Raw genomic sequence first — 23,832 nt, 5'->3', positions numbered from 1 at the left:
AAGCACGTCAGGCCGGCGTGCTTGAGAACTTGAGGGTCAGCGACGACACAAAGATGCATCCACATCCACCAGAGTCTTGCAACATATGTGTGGTGTCCGTGTGAGGGACAGCTCAGTGAAATAATACTGGCCTCTATAGAGACCCCAGAGGGACACCACTCCTCCCCGGTCCCCACCTGGCCACCGAGCTGTTGAGCGCAACTCTTGGAATGTGACTGTGCAGTCAATTCCTTATCTGCTGAGTGGCCCATCATGTCTTTCCATTTTAGTGCCCAGGAGATATGTAAGAGCATTGTCCAAATACTTCTTGAACACCAAGAGGCTTGGGCCCTGATGGCCACTTGAGCCCTGCTTTTTGTTCTTTTTGTTGCGTGAATTTGGAAAAGCGCTGGGAGAAGAAATAATGAAGAGGCATCTCAGGATTTGGGATGCAGATTCATTTTATTGAGGAAAACATGAAACAGAGGGAAAGTCATGTGGGAGATGCACATTCTGAGGTGGCTGGAGGGTGACCACTAACCTATGTCCTTGCATACAGTAGATTTTCCCAGAGCCCTCAGGTCTCCCTACCCCCTGGTGGGAGCAGCCCCTGAAGGTTTCCGGAGGGATTGTGCTAGTGAGCAAGGCATTGCAGCCGTAGGTAGTGGCCGTAGGTGGTGGTGCTATGGAAAGGAGAAAGAGGAAGAAAGAAGGAGGTATGTTGGCCATATTTCCTGACAGCAAGGGCTGTCCAATACCTTGCTTGCTTGTTCTGTTGTGCCATGGAATGACGAGCTGTGGCTTGTCAGCTCGTACGCCATGGACAGCACGGAATTGGGTCCTCAGACCGAGAGCTGGCTGGCATGGTGTTGGAGGCTACTGTCAGGGATATTGGCATGGGACCCTTAGCAGGGGTAGCAGGCTCTTCCACCAGAGATGCAGCCCAAGCCTCCCAGGCCAAAGCCTCCGAAGCCGCCGGAGGAGATGGACACTCCCTGGGCGCTGAGGTTGCTGCCCACGGCAGCTGATGCGGAGGATCCAACGGCGGTGTTCTGGGGGAAGGAGCTGAGGATGGGTCCTGGCAGGGTGACCAGCACGGTAGGAGGCTGGATGACGACGTGGGAGGCCTCGCACTGCCTGACACAGGGCTCGTTGCAGCTGTTAGCCAGCGGGGTGGGTCCGCAGGGGCGGCAGATGTCGTAGCAGGACATGTCTGTGGTGTGGAGGGTCCCTGGAAGAGAGGGTGTTAGTAAGGCGGAGGGTGTTCTTTGCTTGAAGAGCTGTGCTGGGGGAGGCCAAAGGAGTGGAAAGGCCCAGAGTGGGGCTATGGAGAGCATGGTGGCTGGGAGGTGGAAGGGCTGCTGAGGCTGGGGACAGAAGGTTTGTGGAGAGATGGGCAAGGTGTGTTGGGTGAAGGAGCGGAGCAGAGTTCAGACTCACCTTGTTGGGTGCAGGGGAGAAGGCTTCGGCAGGAGTGTGTGAGGGTGAGAGGCGCAGGGCCGGCTTTTATGCTGATCCCCGAGTATCCATGAGGTGAGAGAGCCTTTGCGCATGACAGCATTTGCCGTGAGCTGTTCTTACATGCCTCAACCCCTCAAGTAATGAGGTGGGGTGTGATCTCCCCACAATGTTCTGCCTCCATTTCTTCCTGTTGAGGATGTTGGAAGTGGCGGAACATTTCAAGTGAGAGTATTAAAGACTGAAGGATAGCTTTTGAGAGTTTGTGTATGGGCAGGTAGATGGTGCATTGAAGACATGGGAGAGGTGCGTTGTTGTCCATGAGGTCATAGTTTGGCACTCATGAGGTGTGGTCGTTGGCTTTGTTGTGATGAGGAGGTCCCCCTTGTTGGCATCCACAGTAGGTTGGCCAGTGCTTCTCAGGTATGCTGGGTGTGATGCGCTACCACTTGCATCACATTCAGTCCCTCCGTGCCTTCATCCCAACTCATCAGCCTGCGTTTAGCCCTTGTCTTTCCCGTTGGGTGTGCTACATTGGTGGCATGGTGGCCATCTTGCACGTAGAGGCTGTATGTGGGAGGAAGTGTATGGGAGCAAGACCCCTGTCTTGTCCCTGGGGCCGCAGTCCAAAGAGGCAGAGAAGAGGTGTTTGCATAGCAGGGTGTTGTAGTCGCAGGCCTGTCTCAGGGCTGACAAGACTAAGTGTGTTGGGAGCCCTGCCATGCTTCCTAAAGGGTTGTGTTGGGAAAGGGCCAGGTGGGAGCTATCTTGTTATTGGGGATGATTTTGGGATTTGCGTCAAGGGGAAAACCTATTTCTCTGCCCAGCATTTCATTTTGTGAAAGATGGTTTGGAAATTTCAGACAAACCTGGAATTGTATGATCTTGTTATAAATGGCTCAGTCTTCAAAATAGGACTATAATCAAAGTTTACAATTTATTAAAGGAATAGAGCTACGCAATCAGCTCTGGGTGTGCCGGGAGTCTCTGCTCCACCAAGACCCATGCCAGTTACATCAAGCAGATGATTTTTATGCTCCAAGGCTAACACATATTCATTACTACTTCTAGAAAAAAACGGGGTTATTAATTAGTTTCCGGAATCCAAACCCTCCAACTGGAGCATGCGTATCACTCTCCGGTGGTCCCTCTGAGGTCTCTGGGGGTCTCTCGTGCTGAAGGCTCATAGTCTTCCTCCCAGGCTTTTGTTTTCTTGTCCTTCTCCTTTGTCCAACTTGGCTGTATGTCAGAGACTTGTGCAGCGTCCCCTGCAAGCTTTGTTTTTTAGTCGTCCCTCAGCTTTCCCTTTCTCCTTAATCTCCTGGCCAGATAACAGCAGACTTGCATAGTGTCCCATGCAATAGTCATAATAGTTAGCACTTATTCTGAATCCCCCCCCCATATATCAGAGACTTCAAGGAGAAACCTACAAATAGATTTCCCTTCAAGCTCTCTATTGACAGGAATTGTTAAAACATTCCTTTGCAAGATACAAGAACTATATACATTAACCACTCTGTTTTTCTTAGACTTGTGGTTATACAAGGGTGTGTAAGACAGAAGACCACATTCAGCATACCATGCGGCCCTAGCATTGTTCCATATTGACACGAATCAGATGAACACATTTCACAATCTGCAACTCAGAAGACGGGGTGGATATCAAGGCCTTCCATTGCTAGGCAAGGTGAGTGTTTCGCAGGCTGTCTCTCAGGTGAGTAGTGCATGTTGCTGAGGAAGATGGAGAAGCTGTGCCACGGGATGTTCTGAAGTGCATAGGACCTGTAATGTGGCACCCAAAAATGCTGAGAGTGCTGGCTGATATCTTCAGAAGGTTACTTTCATCTTTCTTTGAAAGTTGATGGCAACTGGGTTCCTGAAGACTGGAAGAGGTTCATCCCACTGTGATGTTCAACAAGCTGGAGAAGGAAGGTCTGGGACTCTGCAGGCTGTTCGGTCTGTCATGCATCACTGGGAAGGTTCTGAAAGAAATCCTCCTGGAAAGCATACCACAAGCACATGAATGATAAGAAAGAGATGGGGAGTAGTCAGCATTGATCTACAAAGAGCAGATCATACTGGAGCCTTCTCAGTGTCTTCTTCATGGAAGTGACCTGCTGGGTGCACAAGGGGAGAGCAACAGCTGTTGCTTACCTTACCTTTCGGAAAGGCTTTGATGCTTGGTCCCGTGACACGCTTGCAGAGAAGCTGACAAGTACGGGTTACACAAACAAACAAACAGTGGGGTGGTCTGAAAAGTGGCTGCATGCCACTGCACATGGTCCTGGAGAGCCTCCTGACCGTCCTTGACAACAGCTGTTGCCCTACCTGGTGTCAAGAGGTTCCTTCCTGACTACATCATTCTGGGATAGTGTTTGTTGTGACAGTGTAGGATCATAGTAGAGAAGAAAGCAGCGGTAGTGTGTGCTAAAGAGGGGAAATTGTTTCAGAAGGCACGGGGAGAAGAGCGTTAGCATGATGAAGCTTCTGTTTGGGCACTTGTAGGTTTTGGGTGATGTATTTTAAGGTGTTGTGGTTCTTTTTGACGTACGCCAATGACCTCTTGATCTTTGGTTTGTACTGTGGGAAGTGGGAAGATGAAGAGAAGAGGAGTTGCGTCAGGCTGGCAGGTTGAGGCTTTTATTGAGGAAAGTGCATGGAAAGGAAGGAGCATCAAGTGGAACAGTCCCTGGGGGTCTTGGATGCAGGTAGGGTGACCAAAATCTCATCCTTGTGTGCGGCAGACTTTCCCGGAGCACGGAGAACTTCATGCCCTATGATGGAAGCAGCGGAGAGGGAGTCGATCCCTGGTGGTGTTTAGCTCGTGAGCACATCGTAGCAGCAGAGAGAACTGGACATAGGAGACAGTGCAAGTCAAGGAAAGAAGTGGGAGAATGCTAGAATGTAAGTGGGCCATGTGTCCAAGAATCGCAGAATAGCCCACGTCCTTGCTTCTCTGGTTCATGCCTTGAAAGAAATAGCTGTGGTTGTGGAGCTGATGAGCCAGTGGGTCAGTGACAATGCAAAGTTGCATCCACAATCCACGAGGAGTCTTGTACCATATGTGAGGTGTTTGTGTGACAGAAGTGTTAAATAATACAGGCCTTAAGAGAGACCCTAAAGGGACACCATGCCTCCCTTGTCTCCAGCTGGGCACCAAGCTCTTGAGCGCAACTCTTGGAATGTGATCATGCAGCCAGTTAAGGATCTGCTGAGTGGCCCATCATGTCTTTCTACTTCAGTCAGAAGGAGCTATGTAAGAGCGTTTTCCAAACGCTATTTGTATACCACCAGGCTTGGGCCCTGATGGCCACTTGAGCCCTGCTTTTTTTTTCTTTCTGTCGGGTGAAGTTGGAAGAGTGTTGGGAGAAGAAAGGAAGACGAGGCTTTCAGGATATGGGATGCAGATTGATTTTATTGAGGAAAACATGAAACAGAGGGTACGTCAAGTGGAAGTTGCACATTCTGAGGTGCCTGGAGGGTGACTACCAGCCAATGTCCTTGCGTAGAGCAGATTTTCCCAGAGCCCTCAGGTCTCCCTACCCCATGGTGGGAGCAGCCCCTGAAGGTTTCCGGAGGGATTGTGCTAGTGAGCAAGGCATTGCAGCTGTAGGTAGTGGCTGTAGGAGGTGGTTCTATGGAAAGAAGAAAGAGGAAGAAAGAAGGAGGTATGTTGGCCATGTTTCCTGACAGCAAGGGCTGTCCCCTTCCTTGTTTGCTTGCTTTGTTGTGCCATGGAATGACGAGCTGTGGCTTGTCAGCTCGTATTCCATGGACAGCACGGAATTGGGTCCTCAGACCGAGAGCTGGCTGGCATGGTGTTGGAGGCTACTGTCAGGAATATTGGCATGCAACCTTAGCAGGGGTAGCAGGCTCTTCCACCTGAGATGCAGCCCAGGCCTCCCAGGCCAAAGCCTCCGAAGCCGCCGGAGGAGATGGGCACTCCCTGGGAACTGAGGTTGCTGCCCACTGCAGCTGATGCGGAGGATCCAACGGCGGTGTTCTGGGGGAAGGAGCTGAGGATGGGTCCTGGCAGGGTGACCAGCACGGTAGGAGGCTGGATGACGACGTGGGAGGCCTCGCACTGCCTGACACAGGGCTCGTTGCAGCTGTTAGCCAGCGGGGTGGGTCCGCAGGGGCGGCAGATGTCGTAGCAGGACATGTCTGTGTTGTGGAGGGTCCCTGGAAGAGAGGGTGTTAGTAAGGCGGAGGGTGTTCTTTGCTTGAAGAGCTGTGCTGGGAGAGTTCAAGGGAGTGGAAAGGCCCAGAGTGGGGCTATGGGGAGCCTGGTGGTTGGGAGGTGGAAGGGCTGCTGAGGCTGAGGAGAGAAGGTTTGTGGAGAGATGGGCCAGGTGCGGTGGGTGAAGGAGCGGAGCAGAGTTCAGACTCACCTTGTTGGGTGCAGGGGAGAAGGCTTCGGCAGGAGTGTGTGAGGGTGAGAGGCGCAGGGCCGGCTTTTATGCTGATCCCCGAGTATCCATGAGGTGAGAGAGCCTTTGCGCATGACAGCATTTGCCGTGAGCCGCTCTTACATGCCACAACCCCTCAAGTAATGAGGTGGGGTGTGATCTCCCCACAATGTTCTGCCTCCATTTCTTCCTGTTGAGGATATTGGAAGTGGCGGAACATTTCAAGTGAGAGTATTAAAGACTGAAGGATAGCTTTTGAAGGTTCATGTAGGGGTGGATAAATGTTGCATTCAAAAAATGGGAGAGGTGCATTGTTGTCCGTGAGGTCATAGTTTGGCACTCATGAGGTGTAGTCGTTGGCTTTGTTGTGAGGAGGAGGCCCCCCTTGTTGGCATCCACAGTAGGTTGGCCAGTGCTTCTCAGGTATGCTGGGTGTGATGCGCTACCACTTGCATCACATTCAGTCCCTCCGTGCCTTCATCCCAACTCATCAGCCTGCGTTTAGCCCTTGTCTTTCCCGTTGGGTGTGCTTCATTGGTGGCATGGTGGCCATCTTGCACGTAGAGGCTGTATGTGGGAGGAAGTGTATGGGAGCCAGACCCCTGTCTTGTCCCTGGGGCCGCAGTCCAAAGAGGCAGAGAAGAGGTGTTTGCATAGCAGGGTGTTGGAGTCGCAGGCCTGTCTCAGGGCTGACAAGACTAAGTGCATTGGGAGCCCTGTCATGTTTCGTAAAGGGTTGCATTGGCAACTTCATAATGCTCCCATTTCTGTGGCCAGCACGTTGACAGCAAGGGCTTTGGCCTAATGCAGTTTGGTGGGAATCCCTTGGGCTGTCTGTTGAGGCCTGGGAGAGGCTGTGAGATTTGTGAGGGGCAGGGTCAGACATGTGGGAGTGTCCAGAAGGTCTGGGCCCAAAGCACTGGGGTGTTCTTTGAGTTAAATTTCAAGGGGGAAGGCAATTTCTGTGCGTGGTTTTCATTGTTGACACATACAATGTGGACGTTTCAGAGGGGAGCTGGAGGTGTGCATGCTGCTTGTGGCTGTGGACCTGAGGCTCCAGTGGTCGTGGTTGCATTCTGAGGAGTGGGGAATGGCAAGTGCAGCCCCTGATCTGCCAAGGTGACTGTTTTGAAGGGTTTCCCTCTGCAGCTTGTTGACGAAGATGCTGGGGAGTCTGTGTAACTGGTTATGCAGGAGTACGTGGGACCCAACAAGCTACACCTGCAAATGCTGAATGCCCCAGGTGATATGTTTGCAATAGCAGTTTCAGTTATTTTTGAAAGGTCATGGTGACTGGGAGAGGTTCCTGAAAACTGGAAGAGACTCATCCCACTCTTTTGTTCAAGAAAAGTTGAAGGAGGAATTTCTGGGAAACTGCAGCCTGGTCAGCCTGATATCAGTCCCTGGGAAGGTTCTGAGGAAATCCTCCCTGAATGTATTCTCAAGTACGGAAAAGTGATAGAGAGTAGTCAGCATGGATTTTTAGAGAGCATATCCCCTGTGTGCCTGCACAGCATCTTCTACGTAGAAGTGACTGACGTCCTACCTCTATGTAGGACTCTGTGATAGTGTTTGTTGTGAAGGTGGAGGATCAGAGAGGCACAAACAACATCGATTATTGGCAGAGACTTTTATTGAGGAAAGTGCATGGAAAGGAAGGAGCATCAAGTGGAACAGTCCCTGGGGGTCTTGGATGCAGGTAGGGTGACGAAAATCTCATCATTGTGTGCGGGAGACTTTTCCACAGCACGGAGAACTTCATGCCCTATGACGGAAGCAAGCAGCAGAGAGGGAGTTGATCCCTGGTGGTGGTTGGCTTGTGAGCACGTTGTAGCAGCAGAGAGAACTGGACATAGGAGACAGTGCAAGCCAAGGAAAGAAGTAGGAGAATGGTAGAATGTAAGTGGGCCATGTTTCCAAACATCATGGAATAGCCCATGTCCTTGCTTCTCTGGTTCATGCCTTGAAAGAAATAGCTGTGGTTGTGGAGCTGATGAGCCAGTGGGTCAGTGACAATGCAAAGGCGCATCCACAATGCATGAGGAGTCTTGTACCATATGTGAGGTGTTTGTGTGACAGACGTGTTAAATAATACAGGCCTTAAGAGAGACCCTAAAGGGACACCATGCCTCCCTTGTCTCCAGCTGGGCACCAAGCTCTTGAGCGCAACTCTTGGAATGTGATCATGCAGCCAGTTAAGGATCTGCCGAGTGGCCCATCATGTCTTTCCACTTCAGCAGGAAGGAGCTATGTAAGAGCGTTTTCCAAACGCTATTTGTATACCACCAGGCTTGGGCCCTGATGGCCACTTGAGCCCTGCTTTTTTTTTCTTTCTGTCGGGTGAAGTTGGAAGAGCGTTGGGAGAAGAAAGGAAGACGAGGCTTTCAGGATATGGGATGCAGATTGATTTTATTGAGGAAAACATGAAACAGAGGGTACGTCAAGTGGAAGTTGCACATTCTGAGGTGCCTGGAGGGTGACTACCAGCCAATGTCCTTGCGTAGAGCAGATTTTCCCAGAGCCCTCAGGTCTCCCTACCCCATGGTGGGAGCAGCCCCTGAAGGTTTCCTGAGGGATTGTGCTAGTGAGCAAGGCATTGCAGCTGTAGGTAGTGGCTGTAGGAGGTGGTTCTATGGAAAGAAGAAAGAGGAAGAAAGAAGGAGGTATGTTGGCCATGTTTCCTGACAGCAAGGGCTGTCCCCTTCCTTGTTTGCTTGCTTTGTTGTGCCATGGAATGACGAGCTGTGGCTTGTCAGCTCGTATTCCATGGACAGCACGGAATTGGGTCCTCAGACCGAGAGCTGGCTGGCATGGTGTTGGAGGCTACTGTCAGGAATATTGGCATGCGACCTTAGCAGGGGTAGCAGGCTCTTCCACCAGAGATGCAGCCCAGGCCTCCCAGGCCAAAGCCTCCGAAGCCACCGGAGGAGACGGGCACTCCCTGGGAACTGAGGTTGCTGCCCACAGCAGCTGATGCGGAGGATCCAACGGCGGTGTTCTGGGGGAAGGAGCTGAGGATGGGTCCTGGCAGGGTGACCAGCACGGTAGGAGGCTGGATGACGACGTGGGAGGCCTCGCACTGCCTGACACAGGGCTCGTTGCAGCTGTTAGCCAGCGGGGTGGGTCCGCAGGGGCGGCAGATGTCGTAGCAGGACATGTCTGTGTTGCGGAGGGTCCCTGGAAGAGAGGGTGTTAGTAAGGCGGAGCGTGTTCCTTGCTTGAAGAGCTGTGCTGGGGGAGGCCAAAGGAGTGGAAAGGCCCAGAGTGGGGGTATGGGGAGCCTGGTGGTTGGGAGGTGGAACGGCTGCTGAGGCTGAGGAGAGAAGGTTTGTGGAGAGATGGGCCAGGTGCGGTGGGTGAAGGAGCGGATCAGAGTTCAGACTCACCTTGTTGGGTGCAGGGGAGAAGGCTTCGGCAGGAGTGTGTGAGGGTGAGAGGCGCAGGGCCGGCTTTTATGCTGATCCCCGAGTATCCATGAGGTGAGAGAGCCTTTGCGCATGACATCATTAGCCGTGAGCCGCTCTTACATGCCACAACCCCTCAAGTAATGAGGTGGGGTGTGATCTCCCCACAATGTTCTGCCTCCATTTCTTCCTGTTGAGGATATTGGAAGTGGCGGAACATTTCAAGTGAGAGTATTAAAGACTGAAGGATAGCTTTTGAAGGTTCATGTAGGGGTGGATAAATGTTGCATTCAAAAAATGGGAGAGGTGCATTGTTGTCCGTGAGGTCATAGTTTGGCACTCATGAGGTGTGGTCGTTGGCTTTGTTGTGAGGAGGAGGCCCCCCTTGTTGGCATCCACAGTAGGTTGGCCAGTGCTTCTCAGGTATGCTGGGTGTGATGCGCTACCACTTGCATCACATTCAGTCCCTCCGTGCCTTCATCCCAACTCATCAGCCTGCGTTTAGCCCTTGTCTTTCCCGTTGGGTGTGCTTCATTGGTGGCATGGTGGCCATCTTGCACGTAGAGGCTGTATGTGGGAGGAAGTGTATGGGAGCCAGACCCCTGTCTTGTCCCTGGGGCCGCAGTCCAAAGAGGCAGAGAAGAGGTGTTTGCATAGCAGGGTGTTGGAGTCGCAGGCCTGTCTCAGGGCTGACAAGACTAAGTGCATTGGGAGCCCTGTCATGTTTCGTAAAGGGTTGCATTGGCAACTTCATAATGCTCCCATTTCTGTGGCCAGCACGTTGACAGCAAGGGCTTTGGCCTAATGCAGTTTGGTGGGAATCCCTTGGGCTGTCTGTTGAGGCCTGGGAGAGGCTGTGAGATTTGTGAGGGGCAGGGTCAGACATGTGGGAGTGTCCAGAAGGTCTGGGCCCAAAGCACTGGGGTGTTCTTTGAGTTAAATTTCAAGGGGGAAGGCAATTTCTGTGCGTGGTTTTCATTGTTGACACATACAATGTGGACGTTTCAGAGGGGAGCTGGAGGTGTGCATGCTGCTTGTGGCTGTGGACCTGAGGCTCCAGTGGTCGTGGTTGCATTCTGAGGAGTGGGGAATGGCAAGTGCAGCCCCTGATCTGCCAAGGTGACTGTTTTGAAGGGTTTCCCACTGCAGCTTGTTGACGAAGATGCTGGGGAGTCTGTGTGGCTGGTTATGCAGGAGTACGTGGGACCCAACAAGCTACACCTGCAAACACTGAATGCCCCAGGTGATATGTTTGCAATAGCAGTTTCAGTTATTTTTGAAAGGTCATGGTGACTGGGAGAGGTTCCTGAAAACTGGAAGAGACTCATCCCACTATTTTGTTCAAGAGAAGTTAAAGGAGGAATTTCTGGGAAACTGCAGCCTGGTCAGCCTGACATCAGTCCCTGGGAAGGTTCTGAGGAAATCCTCCCTGAATGTATTCTCAAGTACGGAAACGTGATGGAGCGTAATCAGCATGGATTTTTAGAGAGCATATTCCATGTGTGCCTACACCGCATCTTCTACGTAGAAGTGACTGACGTCCTACCTATATGTAGGACTCTGTGATAGTGTTTGTTGTGAAGGTGGAGGATCAGAGAGGCACAAACAACATCGGTTATTGGCTCGGCACTGGACAGTTTTAGGTCCCTTTGTAGATGGCTGAAACAGGCCCTTATCAAACATGGGGCAGCTGCTTAATTCATCTCACTGAGGCCTCCTCTGTAGTCCCCACTACCAAAATTTTTCCACGTAACAACAGCACAACAGGAGAGGTCTTGTGGCACTTTTCAACCTGATCTTGAACCATGTTCTTAAACAGGGAGAAGAAGGAATCATCATAGAATCATAGACTGTCTCACCTTGGAAGGGACTTTAAGGATCATCTTACTCCAGCCCCCTGCCATAGGAAGGGATGTCACCCACCATATTACGTTGGCCAAGGTCCCAACCAGGCTGGCCTTGAACACCACCGGAGCTGGGGTAACCACAACTTACCTGTACCATTGCCTCACCACCCTCACAGTGAAGATTTTCCTCCTAATATCTAGTCTAAATCTATCCTTTTCAGTTGAAGACCATTACCCCTTCTCCTATCATTATCTACACGAGTAAAGAGATATTCTCCATGCTTTGTGAAGACCCCTTTAACTACTGAAAGGCCTCAAGGAAGCCTCCGCAGAGCCTTCACTTCTCCAGGCTGAACATCCCCAGCTCTCTGAGCCTTCTTTCATAGGAAAGCTGGTCAAAGTAGAGCCTCATGAGGACAGAAAAGAGGCGGGCAATCAACTCCCTCACTATGCTGGTTACTGCTCTGTTGATGCAGCACTGCATGCAGTTGGCCTTGTGGGCTGCAGGCATGCACTGCTGGATATTGTAGAGCCTTTCATCCAGCAGAACAACCCAAGTCCTTCTCTGCAGGTTGCTCTCATTGAGTTCTTCTCCCAGTCTGTACTCCTGTCTGGGATTGCCCTGACCCACGTTCAGTACATGGACTTGTTGAACCTCACGTGGTTCACATGGGCCTGCTTCTCCAGCCTGTCTAGGTTCCTTTGGATGAAGAGCATTGGGTGAAGAAAGGAGGAGTGTCAGGCTGGCATGCATAAGAACTTTATTAAGGAAGACTCATGAAAAGGAAGGTGCACAAGCAGCAGAGCATCCTCAGTCCATGAAGTTGGCTGCAGGGCATTGTTAGCTGCTGTCAGGGGTGTTGGTGTGGGTCCTTAGCAGGGGTAGCAGGCTCTTCTGCCAGAGAAGCAGCCCAGGCCTCCGAAGCCAAAGCCTCCAAGGCCAAAGCCTCCGAAGCCTCCGGAGGAGACGGGCACTCCCTGGGCGCTGAGGTTGCTGCCCACGGCAGCTGATGCGGAGGATCCAACGGCGGTGTTCTGGGGGAAGGAGCTGAGGATGGGTCCTGGCAGGGTGACCACGACGGTGGAGGGCTGGATGGCAACGTGGGAGTCCTCGCACTGCCTGACACAGGGCTCGTTGCAGCTGTTAGCCAGCGGGGTGGGTCCGCAGGGGCGGCAGATGTCGTAGCAGGACATGTCTGTGTTGTGGAGGGTGCCTGGAAGAGAGGGTGTTGGGAAGGTGGAGGGTGTTGTGGGCGTGAGGAGTGGTGGTGCAGGAGGCCAAGGGAGTGGGGAGGCCTGGGATTTTATGAGAGCATGGTAGTGGGGAGGTGGAAGGGCTGCTGAGGTTGGGGGCAGAGACTGTGTTGGGAGGCAGGTGAAGGAAGGGATCGGGGTTTAGACTCACCTTGTTGTTTGCAGGGGAGAAGGCGTGTGGTGGAGTGTGTGAGGGAGCGAGGCGCAGGGCCGGCTTTTATGCTGGTCCGTGAGTGCCTGCAGGGCGAGAGAGCCTCTGCGCATGACAACATTTGGCGTGAGCTGCTCTTCCATTCCAAAGCCTGGCAAGTAAAGAGGTGGGGTGTGGTGTCCTTCCCACAACTTGACCTTTTCATGTCCTCCTAGTGAGGACATGGTGTTAGATCCTGACGGCACCTTCAAAGTGAGAGAATTAGAGGCTGGAGCATTTCTCTGAAAGGTGCATGGGAGGGCAGGTAGGTGATGTGGCCAAGGGCTGGCTGAGGTGCGGTGTCATGAGTGAGGTCTTTGCGTGGCATTCATGTGGTGTGGCCCAGCCACACTGGGCTTTGTGGCTGTCAGCAATTTATTGCAATGGACAGCATCGGGCATAGAATTGGGTGCTATGAAAAGAAGGAATGAGAGGTGAGTAGGTCCTACACTGGCCTTGGTTCCTGACACCATAGGCTTCCCCCCCTTTTCGTCCAAAGCTGAAGTTCCCAGAGAACACAAGGCTTGACGCTCGGCTTGATGGGATTTCTCGGGCTGAGTTGTGTGGTCTGTGAGCGGTCCTGAGGTTCATGAAAGGCAGAGGACAAGAGGGAGTGTGAGAAAGGGCCAGCTGGGAGCCATCATCTTTTGGGGGATGATATTTGGGATTTGTGTCAAGGAGGAAACCTATTTCTCTGGCCAGTGTGTAATTTTCTGAAAGATGATTTGGACATTTCGGTTGGAAACTGGAAGCATGCAAGCTAAACCTGCAAAGGGTGAGTGAACATCAAGGTCTTCCACTGGTTAGCCAAGGTGAGTGTTTCATGGCCTGGCTCTCAGGCGAGTAGTGCACATTGCCAGGAAGACGGAGAAGCTGTGCCACTGGATGTACTGAAGTGCACAGGACCTGTCAGGTTGCTCCTACAAATGCTGAGAGTCCTGGCAGATATCTTCAGAAGGCTACTTTCATCTTTCTTTGAAAGTTGATGGCAACTGGGTTCCTGAAGACTGGAAGAGGTTCATCCCACTGCGATGTTCAACAGATGCAGAAGAAAGGTGTGGGGAACTGCAGGCTGGTCACTTTGTGATCGGACACTGTGTACGATCGTGGTGCAAAAGAAAGCAGCTATAGGGTGTGCTAATGAGGGGAAATTGTTTCAGAAGGCATGGGCGGAAGGGCTTTAGAATGATGAAGCTTGTGTTTGGTCACTTGTAAGTCTTGGGTGATGTATTTGAAGGTGTTGTGGCCCTTTTCAACCTATCCCGATGACCTCTAGAGCTTTGCCTTTGTGCTGAGGGAAGTGGGAAGAAGAAGGGAAGAGGAAGCACGTCAGGCCGGCGTGCTTGAGAACTTGAGGGTCAGCGACGACACAAAGATGCATCCACATCCACCAGAGTCTTGCAACATATGTGTGGTGTCCGTGTGAGGGACAGCTCAGTGAAATAATACTGGCCTCTATAGAGACCCCAGAGGGACACCACTCCTCCCCGGTCCCCACCTGGCCACCGAGCTGTTGAGCGCAACTCTTGGAATGTGACTGTGCAGTCAATTCCTTATCTGCTGAGTGGCCCATCATGTCTTTCCATTTTAGTGCCCAGGAGATATGTAAGAGCATTGTCCAAATACTTCTTGAACACCAAGAGGCTTGGGCCCTGATGGCCACTTGAGCCCTGCTTTTTGTTCTTTTTGTTGCGTGAATTTGGAAAAGCGCTGGGAGAAGAAATAATGAAGAGGCATCTCAGGATTTGGGATGCAGATTCATTTTATTGAGGAAAACATGAAACAGAGGGAAAGTCATGTGGGAGATGCACATTCTGAGGTGGCTGGAGGGTGACCACTAACCTATGTCCTTGCATACAGTAGATTTTCCCAGAGCCCTCAGGTCTCCCTACCCCCTGGTGGGAGCAGCCCCTGAAGGTTTCCGGAGGGATTGTGCTAGTGAGCAAGGCATTGCAGCCGTAGGTAGTGGCCGTAGGTGGTGGTGCTATGGAAAGGAGAAAGAGGAAGAAAGAAGGAGGTATGTTGGCCATGTTTCCTGACAGCAAGGGCTGTCCAATACCTTGCTTGCTTGTTCTGTTGTGCCATGGAATGACGAGCTGTGGCTTGTCAGCTCGTACGCCATGGACAGCACGGAATTGGGTCCTCAGACCGAGAGCTGGCTGGCATGGTGTTGGAGGCTACTGTCAGGGATATTGGCATGGGACCCTTAGCAGGGGTAGCAGGCTCTTCCACCAGAGATGCAGCCCAAGCCTCCCAGGCCAAAGCCTCCGAAGGCACCGGAGGAGATGGACACTCCCTGGGCGCTGAGGTTGCTGCCCACGGCAGCTGATGCGGAGGATCCAACGGCGGTGTTCTGGGGGAAGGAGCTGAGGATGGGTCCTGGCAGGGTGACCAGCACGGTAGGAGGCTGGATGACGACGTGGGAGGCCTCGCACTGCCTGACACAGGGCTCGTTGCAGCTGTTAGCCAGCGGGGTGGGTCCGCAGGGGCGGCAGATGTCGTAGCAGGACATGTCTGTGGTGTGGAGGGTCCCTGGAAGAGAGGGTGTTAGTAAGGCGGAGGGTGTTCTTTGCTTGAAGAGCTGTGCTGGGGGAGGCCAAAGGAGTGGAAAGGCCCAGAGTGGGGCTATGGAGAGCATGGTGGCTGGGAGGTGGAAGGGCTGCTGAGGCTGGGGACAGAAGGTTTGTGGAGAGATGGGCAAGGTGTGTTGGGTGAAGGAGCGGAGCAGAGTTCAGACTCACCTTGTTGGGTGCAGGGGAGAAGGCTTCGGCAGGAGTGTGTGAGGGTGAGAGGCGCAGGGCCGGCTTTTATGCTGATCCCCGAGTATCCATGAGGTGAGAGAGCCTTTGCGCATGACAGCATTTGCCGTGAGCTGTTCTTACATGCCTCAACCCCTCAAGTAATGAGGTGGAGTGTGATCTCCCCACAATGTTCTGCCTCCATTTCTTCCTGTTGAGGATGTTGGAAGTGGCGGAACATTTCAAGTGAGAGTATTAAAGACTGAAGGATAGCTTTTGAGAGTTTGTGTATGGGCAGGTAGATGGTGCATTGAAGACATGGGAGAGGTGCGTTGTTGTCCATGAGGTCATAGTTTGGCACTCATGAGGTGTGGTCGTTGGCTTTGTTGTGAGGAGGAGGTCCCCCTTGTTGGCATCCACAGTAGGTTGGCCAGTGCTTCTCAGGTATGCTGGGCGTGATGCGCTACCACTTGCATCACATTCAGTCCCTCCGTGCCTTCATCCCAACTCATCAGCCTGCGTTTAGCCCTTGTCTTTCCCGTTGGGTGTGCTACATTGGTGGCATGGTGACCATCTTGCACGTAGAGGCTGTATGAGTGAGCAAGTGTATGGGAGCCAGACCCCTGTCTTGTCCCTGGGGCCGCAGTCCAAAGAGGCAGAGAAGAGGTGTTTGCATAGCAGGGTGTTGTAGTCACGGGCCTGTCTCAGGGCTGACAAGACTAAGTGCATTGGGAGCCCTGCCATGCTTCTTCAAGGGTTGTGTTGGCAACTCCATAATGCTCCCTTTTCTGTGGCCAGCACATTGAGAGCAAGGGCTTTGGCCTAATGCAGTTTGGTGGGAATCCCTTAGGCTGTCTGTTGAGGCCTGGTGGAGGCTGTGAGATTTGTGAGGGGCAGGGACAGACATGTGGGAGTGTCCAGAAGGTCTGGGCCCAAAAACTGGGGTATTCTTTGAGGTGAGTGTCAAGGGGGAATCCTATTTCTGTGCATGGTTTTCAGTGTTGACACATGCAATGTGGACGTTTCAGAGGGGAGCTGGAGGTGTGCATGCTGCTTGTGGCTGTGGACCTGAGGCCCCAGTGGTCGTGGTTGCATTCTGAGGAGTGGGGAATGGCAAGTGCAGCCCCTGATCTGCCAAGGTGACTGTTTTGAAGGGTTTCCCACTGCAGCTTGTTGACAAAGATGCTGGGGAGTCTGTGTGGCTGGTTATGCAGGAGTACGTGGGACTCAACAAGCTACACGTGCAAACACTGAATGTCCCAGGTGATATGTTTGCAATAGCAGTTTCAGTTATTTTTGAAAGGTCATGGTGACTGGGAGAGGTTCCTGAAAACTGGAAGAGACTCATCCCACTCTTTTGTTCAAGAGAAGTTGAAGGAGGAATTTCTGGGAAACTGCAGCCTGGTCAGCCTGACATCAGTCCCGGGGAAGGTTCTGAGGAAATCCTCCCTGAATGTATTCTCAAGTACGGAAACGTGATGGAGCGTAATCAGCATGGATTTTTAGAGAGCATATTCCATGTGTGCCTACACCGCATCTTCTACGTAGAAGTGACTGACGTCCTACCTCTATGTAGGACTCTGTGATAGTGTTTGTTGTGAAGGTGGAGGATCAGAGAGGCACAAACAACATCGGTTATTGGCTCGGCACTGGACAGTTTTAGGTCCCTTTGTAGATGGCTGAAACAGGCCCTTATCAAACATGGGGCAGCTGCTTAATTCATCTCACAGAGGCCTCCTCTGTAGTCCCCACTACCAAAATTTTTCCACGTAACAACAGCACAACAGGAGAGGTCTTGTGGCACTTTTCGACCTGATCTTGAACCATGTACTTAAACAGGGAGAAGAAGGAATCATCATAGAATCATAGACTGTCTCACCTTGGAAGGAACTTTAAGGATCATCTTACTCCAGCCCCCTGCCGTAGGAAGGGATGTCACCCACCATATTACGTTGGCCAAGGTCCCAACCAGGCTGGCCTTGAACACCACCGGAGCTGGGGTAACCACAACTTACCTGTACCATTGCCTCACCACCCTCACAGTGAAGATTTTCCTCCTAATATCTAGTCTAAATCTATCCTTTTTCAGTTGAAGACCATTACCCCTTCTCCTATCATTATCTACACGAGTAAAGAGATATTCTCCATGCTTTGTGAAGACCCCTTTAACTACTGAAAGGCCTCAAGGAAGCCTCCGCAGAGCCTTCACTTCTCCAGGCTGAACATCCCCAGCTCTCTGAGCCTTCTTTCATAGGAAAGCTGGTCAAAGTAGAGCCTCATGAGGACAGAAAAGAGGCGGGCAATCAACTCCCTCACTATGCTGGTTACTGCTCTGTTGATGCAGCACTGCATGCAGTTGGCCTTCTGGGCTGCAGGCATGCACTGCTGGATATTGTAGAGCCTTTCATCCAGCAGAACAACCCAAGTCCTTCTCTGCAGGTTGCTCTCATTGAGTTCTTCTCCCAGTCTGTACTCCTGTCTGGGATTGCCCTGACCCACGTTCAGTACATGGACTTGTTGAACCTCACGTGGTTCACATGGGCCTGCTTCTCCAGCCTGTCTAGGTTCCTTTGGATGAAGAGCATTGGGTGAAGAAAGGAGGAGTGTCAGGCTGGCATGCATAAGAACTTTATTAAGGAAGACTCATGAAAAGGAAGGTGCACAAGCAGCAGAGCATCCTCAGTCCATGAAGTTGGTTGCAGGGCATTGTTAGCTGCTGTCAGGGGTGTTGGCGTGGGTCCTTAGCAGGGGTAGCAGGCTCTTCTGCCAGAGAAGCAGCCCAGGCCTCCGAAGCCAAAGCCTCCAAGGCCAAAGCCTCCAAAGCCACCGGAGGAGACGGGCACTCCCTGGGCGCTGAGGTTGCTGCCCACGGCAGCTGATGCGGAGGATCCAACGGCGGTGTTCTGGGGGAAGGAGCTGAGGATGGGTCCTGGCAGGGTGACCACCACGGTGGAAGGCTGGATGGCAACGTGGGAGTCCTCGCACTGCCTGACACAGGGCTCGTTGCAGCTGTTAGCCAGCGGGGTGGGTCCGCAGGGGCGGCAGATGTCGTAGCAGGACATGTCTGTGTTGTGGAGGGTGCCTGGAAGAGAGGGTGTTGGGAAGGTGGAGGGTGTTGTGGACGTGAGGAGTGGTGGTGCAGGAGGCCAAGGGAGTGGGGAGGCCTGGGATTTTATGAGAGCATGGTAGTGGGGAGGTGGAAGGGCTGCTGAGGTTGGGAGCAGAGACTGTGTTGGGAGGCAGGTGAAGGAAGGGATCGGGGTTTAGACTCACCTTGTTGGGTGCAGGGGAGAAGGCGTGTGGTGGAGTGTGTGAGGGAGCGAGGCGCAGGGCCGGCTTTTATGCTGGTCCGTGAGTGCCTGCAGGGCGAGAGAGCCTCTGCGCATGACAACATTTGGCGTGAGCTGCTCTTCCATTCCAAAGCCTGGCAAGTAAAGAGGTGGGGTGTGCTGTCCTTCCCACAACTTGACCTTTTCCTGTCCTCCTAGTGAGGACATGGTGTTAGATGCTGACGGCACCTTCAAAGTGAGAGAATTAGAGGCTGGAGCATTTCTCTGAAAGTTCCATGGGAGGGCAGGTAGATGATGTGGCCAAGGGCTGGCTGAGGTGCGGTGTCATGAGTGAGGTCTTTGCGTGGCATTCATGTGGTGTGGCCCAGCCACACTGGGCTTTGTGGCTGTCAGCAAGTTATTGCAATGGACAGCATCGGGCATAGAATTGGGTGCTATGAAAAGAAGGAATGAGAGGTGAGTAGGTCCTACACTGGCCTTGGTTCCTGACACCATAGGCTTCCCCCCCTTTTCGTTCCAAGCTGAAGTTCCCAGAGAACACAAGGCTTGACGCTCGGCTTGATGGGATTTCTCGGGCTGAGTTGTGTGGTCTGTGAGCGGTCCTGAGGTTCATGAAAGGCAGAGGACAAGAGGGAGTGTGAGAAAGGGCCAGCTGGGAGCCATCATCTTTTGGGGGATGATATTTGGGATTTGTGTCAAGGAAGAAACCTATTTCTCTGGCCAGTGTGTAATTTTGTGAAAGATGGTTTGGAAATTTCAGACAAACCTGGAATTATATGATCTTGTTATAAATGGCTCAGTCTTCAAAATAGGACTATAATCAAAGTTTACTATTTATTAAAGGAATAGAGCTATGCAAACAGCGCTCGGTGCGCCGGGAGTCTCTGCTCCACCAAGACCCACGCCAGTTACATCAAGCAGATGAATTTTATGCTCCAAGGCTAACACATATTCATTACTACTTCTAGAAAAAAATGGGGTTATTAATTAGTTTCCGGAATCCAAACCCTCCTAGTGGAGCATGCGTATCAGTCTCCGGTGGTCCCTCTGAGGTCTCTGGGTGTCTCTCGTACTGAAGGCTCATAGTCTTCCTCCCAGGCTTTTGTTTTCTTGTCCTTCTCCTGTGTCCAACTTGACTGTATGTCAGAGACTTGTGCAGCGTCCCCTGCAAGCTTTGTTTTTTAGTCGTCCCTCAGCTTTCCCTTTCTCCTTAATCTCCTGGCCAGATAACAGCAGACTTGCATAGTGTCCCATGCAATAGTCATAATAGTTAGCACTTATTCTGAATCCCCCCCCCATATATCAGAGACTTCAAGGAGAAACCTACAAATAGATTTCCCTTCAAGCTCTCTATTGACAGGAATTGTTAAAACATTCCTTTGATAGATACAAGAACTATATACATTAACCACTCTGTTTTTCTTAGACCTGTGGTTATTCAAGGGTATGTAAGACAGAAGACCACATTCAGCATACCATGCAGCCCTAGCATTGTTCCATATTGACACGAATCAGATGAACACATTTCACAATCTGCAACTCAGAAGACTGGGTGGATATGAAAGCCTTCCACTGCTAGGCAAGGTGAGTGTTTCACGGGCTGTCTTTCAGGTGAGTAGTGCATGTTGCTGAGGAAGATGGAGAAGCTGTGCCACGGGATGTTCTGAAGTGCATAGGACCTGTAATGTGGCACCCAAAAATGCTGAGAGTGCTGGCTGATATCTTCAGAAGGTTGCTTTCATCTTTCTTTGAAAGTTGATGGCAACTGGGTTCCTGAAGACTGGAAGAGGTTCATCCCACTGTGATGTTCAACAAGCTGGAGAAGGAAGGTCTGGGACTCTGCAGGCTGTTCGGTCTGTCATGCATCACTGGGAAGGTTCTGAAAGAAATCCTCCTGGAAAGCATACCACAAGCACATGAATGATAAGAAAGAGATGGGGAGTAGTCAGCATTGATCTACAAAGAGCAGATCATACTGGAGCCTTCTCAGTGTCTTCTTCATGGAAGTGAGCTGCTGGGTGCACAAGGGGACAGCAACAGCTGTTGCTTACCTTACCTTTCGGAAAGGCTTTGATGCTTGGTCCCGTGACATGCTTGCAGAGAAGCTGACAAGTACAGGTTACACAAACAAACAGTGGGGTGGTCTGAAAAGTGGCTGCATGCCACTGCACATGGTCCTGGAGAGCCTCCTGACCGTCCTTGACAACAGCTGTTGCCCTACCTGGTGTCAAGAGGTTCCTTCCTGACTACATCATTCTGGGATAGTGTTTGTTGTGACAGTGTAGGATCATAGTAGAGAAGAAAGCAGTGGTAGTTTGTGCTAAAGAGGGGAAATTGTTTCAGAAGGCACGGGGAGAAGAGCCTTAGCATGATGAAGCTTCTGTTTGGGCACTTGTAGGTTTTGGGTGATGTATTTTACGGTGTTGTGGTTCTTTTTGACGTACGCCAATGACCTCTTGATCTTTGGTTTGTACTGTGGGAAGTGGGAAGATGAAGAGAAGAGGAGTTGCGTCAGGCTGGCAGGTTGAGGCTTTTATTGAGGAAAGTGCATGGAAAGGAAGGAGCATCAAGTGGAACAGTCCCTGGGGGTCTTGGATGCAGGTAGGGTGACCAAAATCTCATCCTTGTGTGCGGCAGACTTTCCCGGAGCACGGAGAACTTCATGCCCTATGATGGAAGCAGCAGAGAGGGAGTCGATCCCTGGTGGTGTTCAGCTCGTGAGCACATCGTAGCAGCAGAGAGAACTGGACATAGGAGACAGTGCAAGTCAAGGAAAGAAGTGGGAGAATGGTAGAATGTAAGTGGGCCATGTGTCCAAGAATCGCAGAATAGCCCACGTCCTTGCTTCTCTGGTTCATGCCTTGAAAGAAATAGCTGTGGTTGTGGAGCTGATGAGCCAGTGGGTCAGTGACAACGCAAAGTTGCATCCACAATCCACGAGGAGTCTTGTACCATATGTGAGGTGTTTGTGTGACAGAAGTGTTAAATAATACAGGCCTTAAGAGAGACCCTAAAGGGACACCATGCCTCCCTTGTCTCCAGCTGGGCACCAAGCTCTTGAGCGCAACTCTTGGAATGTGATCATGCAGCCAGTTAAGGATCTGCTGAGTGGCCCATCATGTCTTTCTACTTCAGTCAGAAGGAGCTATGTAAGAGCGTTTTCCAAACGCTATTTGTATACCACCAGGCTTGGGCCCTGATGGCCACTTGAGCCCTGCTTTTTTTTTCTTTCTGTCGGGTGAAGTTGGAAGAGCGTTGGGAGAAGAAAGGAAGACGAGGCTTTCAGGATATGGGATGCAGATTGATTTTATTGAGGAAAACATGAAACAGAGGGTACGTCAAGTGGAAGTTGCACATTCTGAGGTGCCTGGAGGGTGACTACCAGCCAATGTCCTTGCGTAGAGCAGATTTTCCCAGAGCCCTCAGGTCTCCCTACCCCATGGTGGGAGCAGCCCCTGAAGGTTTCCTGAGGGATTGAGCTAGTGAGCAAGGCATTGCAGCTGTAGGTAGTGGCTGTAGGAGGTGGTTCTATGGAAAGAAGAAAGAGGAAGAAAGAAGGAGGTATTGGCCATGTTTCCTGACAGCAAGGGCTGTCCAATACCTTGCTTGCTTGCTTTGTTGTGCCATGGAATGACGAGCTGTGTCTTGTCAGCTCGTATTCCATGGACAGCACGGAATTGGGTCCTCAGACCGAGAGCTGGCTGGCATGGTGTTGGAGGCTACTGTCAGGAATATTGGCATGCGACCTTAGCAGGGGTAGCAGGCTCTTCCACCTGAGATGCAGCCCAGGCCTCCCAGGCCAAAGCCTCCGAAGGCACCGGAGGAGATGGGCACTCCCTGGGAACTGAGGTTGCTGCCCACTGCAGCTGATGCGGAGGATCCAACGGCGGTGTTCTGGGGGAAGGAGCTGAGGATGGGTCCTGGCAGGGTGACCAGCACGGTAGGAGGCTGGATGACGACGTGGGAGGCCTCGCACTGCCTGACACAGGGCTCGTTGCAGCTGTTAGCCAGCGGGGTGGGTCCGCAGGGGCGGCAGATGTCGTAGCAGGACATGTCTGTGTTGTGGAGGGTCCCTGGAAGAGAGGGTGTTAGTAAGGCGGAGGGTGTTCTTTTCTTGAAGAGCTGTGCTGGGGGAGTTCAAGGGAGTGGAAAGGCCCAGAGTGGGGCTATGGGGAGCCTGGTGGTTGGGAGGTGGAACGGCTGCTGAGGTTGGGGAGAGAAGGTTTGTGGAGAGATGGGCCAGGTGCGGTGGGTGAAGGAGCGGAGCAGAGTTCAGACTTACCTTGTTGGGTGCAGGGGAGAAGGCTTCGGCAGGAGTGTGTGAGGGTGAGAGGCGCAGGGCCGGCTTTTATGCTGATCCCCGAGTATCCATGAGGTGAGAGAGCCTTTGCGCATGACATCATTAGCCGTGAGCCGCTCTTACATGCCTCAACCCCTCAAGTAATGAGGTGGGGTGTGATCTCCCCACAATGTTCTGCCTCCATTTCTTCCTGTTGAGGATGTTGGAAGTGGCGGAACATTTCAAGTGAGAGTATTAAAGACTGAAGGATAGCTTTTGAAGGTTCATGTAGGGGTGGATAAATGTTGCATTCAAAAAATGGGAGAGGTGCATTGTTGTCCGTGAGGTCATAGTTTGGCACTCATGAGGTGTGGTCGTTGGCTTTGTTGTGAGGAGGAGGCCCCCCTTGTTGGCATCCACAGTAGGTTGGCCAGTGCTTCTCAGGTATGCTGGGTGTGATGCGCTACCACTTGCATCACATTCAGTCCCTCCGTGCCTTCATCCCAACTCATCAGCCTGCGTTTAGCCCTTGTCTTTCCCGTTGGGTGTGCTTCATTGGTGGCATGGTGGCCATCTTGCACGTAGAGGCTGTATGTGGGAGGAAGTGTATGGGAGCCAGACCCCTGTCTTGTCCCTGGGGCCGCAGTCCAAAGAGGCAGAGAAGAGGTGTTTGCATAGCAGGGTGTTGTAGTCACGGGCCTGTCTCAGGGCTGACAAGACTAAGTGCATTGGGAGCCCTGTCATGTTTCGTAAAGGGTTGCATTGGCACCTCCATTGAGCTTCCTTTTCTGTGGCCAGCACGTTGACAGCAAGGGCTTTGGCCTAATGCAGTTGGTGGGAATCCCTTGGACTGTCTGTTGAGGCCTGGTGGAGGCTGTGAGATTTGTGAGGGGCAGGGACAGACATGTGGGAGTGTCCAGAAGGTCTGGGTCCAAAGTGCTGGGGTGTTCTTTGAGGTGAGTGTCAAGGGGGAATCCTATTTCT

At 52.0% G+C, this 23,832-nt stretch overlaps 3 protein-coding genes and 2 pseudogenes across 3 annotated transcripts; all 5 read right to left on the bottom strand.

The window, feature by feature from the left end:
- Positions 1 to 884: 884 nt before the first annotated feature.
- On the bottom strand, positions 885 to 1,190 carry LOC116485692 (feather keratin 1-like). Its single transcript, XM_032181184.1, has one exon. The coding sequence runs from the start codon at positions 1,188 to 1,190 to the stop codon at positions 885 to 887; it is 306 nt and encodes a 101-aa protein (XP_032037075.1).
- Positions 1,191 to 5,293: 4,103 nt separating this feature from the next.
- Positions 5,294 to 5,599, bottom strand: LOC116485691 (feather keratin 1-like). Its single transcript, XM_032181183.1, has one exon. It carries the CDS (start codon positions 5,597 to 5,599, stop codon positions 5,294 to 5,296), a length of 306 nt encoding a protein of 101 aa, XP_032037074.1.
- A 6,371-nt stretch (positions 5,600 to 11,970) lies between these two features.
- On the bottom strand, positions 11,971 to 12,615 carry LOC116486650 (annotated as a pseudogene).
- Positions 12,616 to 14,747: 2,132 nt separating this feature from the next.
- LOC116485690 (feather keratin 1-like) lies at positions 14,748 to 15,053 on the bottom strand. The gene has a single exon (XM_032181181.1). The coding sequence runs from the start codon at positions 15,051 to 15,053 to the stop codon at positions 14,748 to 14,750; it is 306 nt and encodes a 101-aa protein (XP_032037072.1).
- A 2,967-nt stretch (positions 15,054 to 18,020) lies between these two features.
- LOC116486651 lies at positions 18,021 to 18,665 on the bottom strand (annotated as a pseudogene).
- Positions 18,666 to 23,832: the final 5,167 nt, after the last annotated feature.

The sequence above is a fragment of the Aythya fuligula genome, chromosome 2 (genome assembly GCF_009819795.1).
Source record: "Aythya fuligula isolate bAytFul2 chromosome 2, bAytFul2.pri, whole genome shotgun sequence".
NCBI classification, from domain to species: domain Eukaryota; kingdom Metazoa; phylum Chordata; class Aves; order Anseriformes; family Anatidae; genus Aythya; species Aythya fuligula.
Note: the sequence above shows the minus strand (reverse complement) of the source record. Positions and strands in the feature narration are given on the sequence as shown.

Bases quoted from the DNA above. Each gene is read 5' to 3' on its own strand.
- LOC116485692 (XM_032181184.1), bottom strand. From the start codon at position 1,190: ATGTCCTGCTACGACATCTGCCGCCCCTGCGGACCCACCCCGCTGGCT.
- LOC116485691 (XM_032181183.1), bottom strand. From the start codon at position 5,599: ATGTCCTGCTACGACATCTGCCGCCCCTGCGGACCCACCCCGCTGGCT.
- LOC116485690 (XM_032181181.1), bottom strand. From the start codon at position 15,053: ATGTCCTGCTACGACATCTGCCGCCCCTGCGGACCCACCCCGCTGGCT.